The sequence below is a fragment of the Phalangium opilio genome, unplaced genomic scaffold (assembly GCF_054372755.1).
Source record: "Phalangium opilio isolate 3A_F unplaced genomic scaffold, DU_Popi_V2 ptg000038l_1, whole genome shotgun sequence".
In the NCBI taxonomy this organism is placed as follows: Eukaryota; Metazoa; Arthropoda; class Arachnida; order Opiliones; family Phalangiidae; genus Phalangium; species Phalangium opilio.
Window position 1 is genome coordinate 706,739 of NW_028324161.1, and position 9,507 is coordinate 716,245.

Sequence of the window (9,507 nt, forward strand, 5' to 3'; positions counted from 1 at the left end):
TCGGAAATGTAATATGTTTTTAAAAAGGTTCAAAATTCTAAAACTCCTATTTAAAAAAACCAAAAAATTTAAAACCGGTGATTATTTCATTTTAAATGCTAGATAATACTTTTCGCCTCAGTATTTCACCACAATTCAGCTAACTATAATATCGATTTCGTCACCAGTACGCGAAAAATACTGGAAACAGCAAGTACAGTAATCATAATCCATACATTCCTGTTATAATGTATTAATAGAATTACAATATTGTATCTAAATTAATTTTGGGGACAAACATTGAGTGACGAATAATTTGACATATTTATTTATTGTTTACTAACCTAACCACAACTGCCTTAATGTTATTTGAATCTTTTGTGTTACACAAATTACATTAACTAAGATATTAATACACATATCTGAGGCCTGTGCGAGAGCTCGATAAGCTTCGAATGCTCGATCGCGCCGAGTACTCGGCTCGAGGCTCGATAAGCAACTTTTAAAAGGCTAGACAAGTTTTCGAGCCTGGGGAAAAAGCTCAATAAAGCCAAGGCTCAAAATTATCGAGTTTCAATCTGTGGGAGGTGAGATTGTAGATTAGGTTAAAGATCAGGAATTACAAGATAGGATTTACATAGAAGGGATAAGTCGCGAGGTTTTACGCTTCTACTCTTACGCCGGCCTCAGTGGACAAGTAAGATCCACCCCTTTCATGTCGGTCATTGCTCTGCGCATTTCTATTGGATCCCGCGAGGATAGGTCATACAGACGCGAATGACGTATTCCGACTAGAGAAGAAAACCTCGAGCAAAGTTAACAGAAAATGAAGGCTGCCCGTAGTGCTGAAACGGTTAGGGAATGGTTTTTAATTACCATTATCAAGTTAGTTAAAGGTTTTGAACCTAACTTCATGGATTTTGAATATGCGTCTCTACGTGAAAATCTTTCAATAATTATTTCTAAATCGAATCAAATGTACTATTCTTATTATTTCCAAACCAAGGCTTAACGAAAAGGTAGTAGAGATGGATGGTAGCAGAAGTGAGATGAGACTAGAAGTGAAGGACTCTAGCATTGATAGTAGATCCTGGGAGGCTATTCTCTAAAAATCGAAAATCATTCGGATCACTCCGAATCCTTATGATTCGGATCGGGCTCATTCGGAGTGGACCGAACAAACCGTATTCTCTAACCCCAATCCTTATCGTCATTCGGATACTTCGAAAATTTTCTCTCAATCCAAATGGACGTCACTTCCTCTTAAGCCACGTGGTACTTTTTGACGCCCACTTTTTCTTTATTGGACAATTTTATTTGGCGCGCTTTCAAATTGAAGGGATGGAAACTTTGGTTTTTTCCAAGGAGTGGAAATTTTGGGAAATGGTCTTTGTATTGGGAACACATTCAATACAAAGCAAATTTCGATTTCTTTTCTTAAGATACAAACAAGTGCTTTTTTTCCATTTTTATTTATTTATTTATTTTTGATAAAAAATTATTTATTCCTAAATTGCTTCATAATATTCTTTTAAAATGGTATTAAAGAACACGCTAAACAACAGTTAATATACGTCGAATTTTGAATGAAACTTAGCGCAAGTTTTGGTAGGGTTAAATATGAGGCAATGAGAACCTAGAATAACAACGTTAATTAATCGCAAATTATAATCCAATTGTGTGGATCTCGTGAGATTATGATAAATTCATTAATGTAGATCATTAGCCCTCCAACAATGGTTACACACCTACCAAAATTTAATAATTTAAATAGATGCTAAACGAAATAACCAAATTTAATCTAGCAATTATTAATAATTGATGCAATTGGTCAAAAATAGGTGGCTCTAACTCACAAGCCCCGGTAGAAAAAATATTAAAATGAACAATTAAATCTGTGTTAAGTAATTGGATCTCGCGAAATTATCCCTTAAATGTAGGATAAATTCAACGACGTTTTTTACCTTTAATCTACCAAAAAAAAAAGCCGTCGATCGGATCTACCTTGTAGATTTCGCCAAGGCCTAAAGCCATTTCCCGCTTTAACCTAAAATTTTGCCCACGCTTGATTTTAAGTCTCGAAAAACCCTTTGAACTCGTAAATCGCGACGGGCAATGCGATTACCATGTTCAAATCGCAAACGATGAAGCTTGAGTTGAAAAAACAAAGCAGCCATACTAAATAAAAATATGAACCGCAGCCAAAACTTCGGCGAAAGTTCCGCGAATCTAAGATTGATGGAGGGAAGAGAGGCGGTAAAAACTCCGAATGCCCGATTCGGCCGTCTCTTACGGCCGCCGAATGATTCGGAGAGGTTATCACCGTATGATTAGGATAAGGTGCTTACAGAATACGTTTTATTTTCATTCGGAGAAATTGACTCCGAATGAAAAGATTCGGATCGAAATTCCTCCAAAAGGACCTTAGAGAATAGCCTCCCTGGCACTAGTGAACAAATTTGAGGATTTTATGCCGCTTCCCACGCGCCTACACTACTGAGAAAAAATTGGTCGAGTTCCAAAAATATTTCCTACCCCCGTTCCCCTCAACCTAAAGCCGCTGAACACTGACGCGGGTGCTTGAATCTAGTTCGGCCGTCTACCACCGCGAGCGTCTCACGTTTTGGAGGGAAAATTCAGAAACCGCCACCAGAGGGCCAACCGTCGGTGTGTTATCAAGAATATTCACTTTCGCCGAGTGAAGAATTTGGTTAGCTGAGTACTTCTGGTCTCATCTCACTTCTGATGGTAGGAAACATAGAGGAATATAAAATATTAAGTTCCGCCTCCGTTTCCGATGATGAAGGGGTATTGTCGACTTCCACGCGAGCACCGGACGCGTTTTTATGCCTTCTTATATAAATCCCTTCTTGGAATTACCATCTAAAATTCCCATGCAAATTTTCATATAAGCTTCCGGCGAAGTAGTGTTGGAGTGCTTCAAGTGCACAACTAATGATATACCTTACCTCATGTTTATGACCTTTTTTATGAAGGTTGAGGCGTTATTTGACATCGTATAACTTGAAAAGATCGGTAAGAAAGGATCCTTCCCGTAATGTAATGCCTTTTTCAAGGTGTAACCACGAAGACAAAAATATTCCAAATGATATAGACTGCTGATATAAACTCCGTTTCCTTTGTTGAAGATACCATCCAAGTCACCTTTCAACTCCGTCGGGATTTCTTTCCAACGTCTTTGATATTCTTTAAAGATGTCCTGACGGGTTTCCTGTTGATGCAGTTTTTTTTTGTACTCAACATATAAATGACAAAATTAATTTTAAGCTAGCTTGACAATTGTTTTTGTGGACCGACACTGACTTCCTTCTGGACATCAGCAATCGAGTTTTATCCTACCTCTTGTTGTATTGTTGTATTGTAATAACTAAATGGAAAGGAAAGGATGTTGTATTGGGGTCAAAGGTTATCAGAGATAAAACTAACAAACAGGAACATGTGACCTCTGACCTCATACATCATGCCGACAAGACTAGGCGATAAGAAACGTCAGTCGCTATTATGACACGGGCTTGTAAAGTTAGCTAAATAAAGTAAACTACTTTTAACTAGAAAATGCCTAATTAATAACGCAACATGGTGATAGAGGTGGGATGCGCCACAATTCAAAGAAGCTGAAGCAATCTCTAGCAGCGGAATAATAAAAAGCGAAGTCACGGAAGCACTGAGAATAACCAAGGCCCAAGCTAACCAAGGCCCAATCCACAATGGCAACTATGATAAGTCCTAAAGCTTTTAAACCCGGAATGGATCCTGCCGCCGCCTGGAAACAATATAAGGAGGAATTCGAATACTTCGCAGCAGCAGCAAAACTGGGTAAAGAAACAATACCGACACAAGTCGCAACATTTTTACACATCATCGGCCCAGCCGGCAGACGAATTTACAAGACCCTAGAGATTGCGGAAGTTGGTGATGCACGAACATTGCAAATAATTCTACAAGCCTTTGATACGTATTATGCTCCGTATACTACAGACGTATTCCACCAATTTGCTTTCATCACAGCGCGGCAACAACGAGACCAAACCTTTGATGATTTTTACACGGACCTAAAATTGAAAGCTCAGGCATGCGAACTGGAAAAGTTCCAAGACCCATTCCTTCGCACGATGATCGTTGCAGGCATTAAGGATGATCCGTTACGACGCTTACTGCTCAACAAAGGCAACGCACTGGACCTAGAAACAGCGATAACGATGTGCAAAGCACATGAAATCTCCAACACACAAGCACAAGTAATGGCAACCACACAAGCTCAAATCCTACCATCAAGTGCACCGACAATCGATGCGATACAACGTCGTCGTGATAGAAATAGGAGCTACCAAACAGGACACCAACCACAACGACAAACCCAACAGGAAGGAGTACATGCGCACCAAACACCATCGATACAACAGTCTTCAACTCGCTACCAGCCTCAATTTAGGCCAACAATGCAGCAGAATGCACAACGACGACAATACTCATGCACAAACTGTGGCACGCACCACAACCCACGATATTGCCCAACCAGAGGCACCACATGTGCAAAATGCCACAAGAAAGGACATTGGGCAGCAGTATGCCGATCAGTATCGGAAATTCACACACGCGAATACCCCCATGCCACCTTACCACAGACACGCCACCTTCGGCATGAAGACGACCACACTGCTTTACAACACGCCTACAATAGCATCGACTACGAGTCCCCTGGAAATTATTTTGAAGACGACACAACCATGTACTTACATGGTCTCAGTTTACAACCATTACAAGAGACCCCACTCACATTGGATGAAGCGCAACAAATAGAACCCAAGAGAAACCTTTCATGCGATTCCACAGACCACCTCACCCAAGAAGCACTGGTCACTGACGAAATGTATGAAAGAGTCTACTTATATAACACATTACATACATTCAAAATCGACACTGGATCGCAAGTTAACATCATCACACGTCAAATGTACGACTCGCTTCCCTATCGACCACCACTACTACCATCATTATATACGGTTTCGTCATACTCGGGTCACCCCATCGCGATAGAAGGCGTCACTCACTTACCAAGCACCTCAGGAATGGCTTGCCTTCCAGAATGTCCATACTACGTTACCACAGAAAATCGAACACCGATTTTGGGCGCTCGTTCATCACAAAAACTAGGCCTGATCTACAGAATATCTACGCCGTTACTACCACCGCCACCACTAACACAACACACTATCGCTATAGACACAACAACGACAACACCAACCAACGCGTCTGACCTAATTAAACAATACCATATGGTATTTGACACAATGGGACGTCTACCAGGACAATACCACATTCAGCTGAAACCCAATGCGATGCCATCAGTGTCCACCAGTCATAAAATACCACATGCTTATCGACCAGCTACCAATGACGAACTGACACGGATGATCAACTTAGGTATTATAACACCAATTAACGAACCCACAGATTGGGTACACGCTATGGTAGTAGTACCCAAACCAATGAAGAAGCCTACGCAACCAGGCGAAGAAATGAAACAAGATGTGCGAATCTGCCTTGATCCAAGAAATCTCAACAGCGCGATCAAACGTCAACCATATCCAACACCCACGACACAGGAGATTTTTTCGGATTTGGAGGGATGCAAGATTTTCACAGTGCTAGACGTACAAAGCGCATTTTGGCAAATCCCACTCACAGACGCAAGTTCAAAATTATGCACATTCGCCACTCCACAAGGACGATTTCGATTCAAACGCTTACCCTACGGTATAGCCACAGCTACGGAAGTCTTCCAACACAAAATGCGTGAACTCTACCCAACACATGCATTTCCTAACGTACAAATTTCAACGGACGATTTCCTGATAGCCACCTCAGACATGAAATCACATTTGGAAATACTCCGGAAAGTCCTACAACGTGCAAAAGAAACGGGGCTACGTTTCAGCACGCGAAAAATGCAATTAGCCGTGGAAAGGATCCATTACCTTGGCCATATCATCACAAAACATGGTGTACAAGTAGATCCTAAGAAAGTAGAGGCCATATGCTCACTGCCACCACCACAAGACAAAAAGGCACTTCAAAGATTCCTTGGAATGGTGAACTACGTGTGCCGCTTCATTCCAACACACGCACAAGACACAAATCCCTTGAGGGAACTACTTTAAGCCGATGTGATCTATGATTGGAATGCAACACACCAAAAACACTATGATAGACTGAAGGAAATGATATCAACAGCTCCCATATTACGCTTTTACGACCCGAAGCTACCTAAAGTCATATCAACAGATGCAAGTCAAACAGGAGTAGGAGCAGTATTTCTTCAAAACAATCAGCCAGTAGCATATACCTCAACTACATTTACAGAAATACAGAGCAGATACGCTCAAATTGAAAAGGAGATGCTCGCTATAGTTTACGCGTGTGAACATTTTGAATATTACATAGCTGGTATGCAAGTTACAATTCAAACTGACCATCACCCGCTTTTGGCAATCGTCAAGAAGCCGATGCACCTTCTTTCACCACGCCTACAACGCTTACTAGTAAGACTATTCAGATACAACCCCCAGTTAGTATATGTTCCGGGGAGTCAACTATACGTCGCGGTTACACTCTCACGGGCCCCACAAGAACATCAGAAGATAGAAACACAAGCACTAGATGCACCGCACACAACCATATATGCAGTTACAACACTAGCACCAGTACGACAAGAAACATATGTAACGGCTACCGAACAAGACGCAGCGTTATCACAAGTTAAGGAACACATAAAGGATGGATGGCCCCAACATAGAAAACAGGTCCAAACGGAAGTACAACCATTCTGGCAGTATCAAACAGAACTACACGAAGTGGATGGACTGATATATCGAGGAACGACGTTGGTCATACCCAAGGCACTACAACAGGAACTCCTCAAAGAAATACATGGCGCTCATCATGGAATAAATAACTCGATAGCCAGGGCGAAACAAGAAGTGTTCTGGCCTAATATGATCACCGACCTAACCCAATACATACAAATCTGTGCTACATGTCGAAGTAGGGACCCTGCAAATCGGAAACAGCCACTACAGCCTCACCCAGTGCCCCAACATCCCTGGCAGGTAGTAGGCACAGACCTGTTTCAAGTTAATACCAAACACATCATATTGATGGTAGACTACTACTCTAAATTCATAGAAGCTAAGGAATTAAAATATACCAATGCTCAAGAAGTAATAGATTTTATGAACCCTCAATTTGCGAGACACGGTGCACCTCAGAAACTAATATCAGATAATGGACCTCCCTTTAATTCAACACAAATGAAAACATTTCTTCGTCAATGGCATGTACAACATATCACGTCGAGCCCTCATTATCCACAGTCTAATGGCATGTCGGAAAGGGCCATACAAACAATAAAAAATTTGTACATCAAAGCACAGCAAGATGGCAAAGATCTAAATTACGTCTTGATGGAGTACAGAACCACTCCAAAGAAGTGTGGATTCTCGCCAGCCGAAATGTTGATGGGACGTCGCATACGAACACCTCTGACAACCAATATCGAATCACTGAAACCTCATTATCCAACGGAAAGAATCGAGCAAAGTCTAGATCAAGCGCACAGACACATGAAGAATCATTACCAACACAGAACTATACTTCAACCGCTAACAGAGGGACAGAGAGTTAGATACCAGACGGCTCCACGAATGTGAAAAAAGGCAATAATAAAAGCGAAAGCCCAGGAGCCCGACTCATACCACATACGAACCGACATGGGCCAAGACTTTCGCAGAACTAGAGCTCATCTACGACCTGACACAGAACCAACAGAGCAACAGAGAATAATACAAAGAAATACGCAACCACAGGCACAAGACACCACAAACGAACATGCTGCAACTATAAAAATTGCCTTAACAAACACAGACCAGCAACACAGGCAAATTTCTCAACATAGCCCTGTAATAAGGGTACAGCCATCAGCAGGAATTTCTCAATCGAACAACACGACAAAAAGACCACAAGCTGCAAAGCCAACCCAAGAAGCGTGCTCGCAAAAGGCCACATTGGACCAGGAACACGAAGAAAGAGAAAGAATATTCCAGAATCAGGACTGTGTTCAAGAACCAAGACAAAGCATAAAGCAAACGCAAACTAGAGTTCAACCACCAATAATCAGCAGTTTAATTCCAGGCAACTCACAATATAGATTCTTGAATGATCTTGTCAAATGATGCAAACACCTCTCGACGGAGTTCCTGCTCGTGAGACAAAGCTGCATCTGCGGATTCATCGCCAGGCATGCGTTTTTTCCTGCGAATTCTTCTCGTTTTGAGTTTGATTCCGAGTTTTTCGCAGAGAGTCTTAGCAAAGTCGATTGCGGCTTGGACGAAACGGTCTCTGCTTTCCACTAGGACAGCTTTTAAAGAGCAGAGTTTCTGAGCACACTTATCCACACTCAGTCCTCGTTGCTGCAGGTTAATCTGTGCGTCATCTACTTCAGGTAGCACTGCAGCCCAAAAGCCAAGAAAAGTGAGGAAGTTGAATGACTGCATGGCTGTCAGAAGAAGACTGGCTCCCGATCTTGTTTCGGAAGTTTGAGATGAATCCGTCAATTCTTCGAGTACCTCAAGAACTTTCTCAAACTTATTTTTAAGCGTCTTGACAGTTTCATGTCTAGCGCTCCATCGCGTTTCAGTGACTCGTTTCACTGCTTGACCTGTGACAGCAACCAAAGCGTTCCACCGAGCAGTTGATGCAGAAAAGAAGGCAAACAGCTTCTCCAGAGTTCCAAAAAACGTCACGGAATTCACTGATTCAGAAGCAGCGTGTACCCCAGCGTACAGTAATGCACCTTGAGACTTCTTCGCATCTGCTTCTTTCTTACCCCTTTTCTTGCGGTATTCCGCACCGCTTTCTTTGACTCTTTTCATTTTCAAAAAGAAAAACTAGTTCAAAAGTTGAGTGAAGTACTAAATGTTTAGTTTTAGAAGATTCAACAGTATTTAAACGATATACAACACAATCGAAATGACGTTCCGAAACTATCGCGAAACTGAACACCCCTGTGGGAATTATTTCTTTTATATTGTTTTGATTTGTTTTTGTTATTTTGCATTTAAAAAATTAAAATTGTGTGTTACCGAACTTGTCTGTTACGTTACTAAGAATAATTGTAAGGGGCAAGGCCGCCATTCTTGGTAAATTGCCTCCCCGCTAGATGGAGTGCGCGAGCTGACTGGCCTCCCTCGTGGTGTGAACTCGGGCCGCCATCTGGCGGTCTGTTTGGCGCAATGGGTTATAACGAGAATGGCGGCATTCCCCTGCGCGGTTGGTTTTTTTGTATGGAATATGAATTCGTCTATTCACTTTTAGTTTAGAGAGACTACTTATTTATCCTATGGTCGAACCAGAGCTTAGTAAAATAGCAATAGAGATAGTTATTTCAACCCCCATTTGGGAGGCGAGAAGCTGAGAGCGTCAACGACGAATCACAGGAAGGGCCGCAAA

General features: G+C 41.8%; 1 protein-coding gene across 1 annotated transcript; it reads left to right on the forward strand.

Annotated features, from left to right (window-relative positions):
* Positions 1 to 3,707: 3,707 nt before the first annotated feature.
* On the forward strand, positions 3,708 to 6,161 carry LOC149681552 (uncharacterized). The gene has a single exon (XM_089834190.1). The coding sequence runs from the start codon at positions 3,708 to 3,710 to the stop codon at positions 6,159 to 6,161; it is 2,454 nt and encodes an 817-aa protein (XP_089690316.1).
* The last annotated feature ends 3,346 nt before the right edge of the window (positions 6,162 to 9,507 follow it).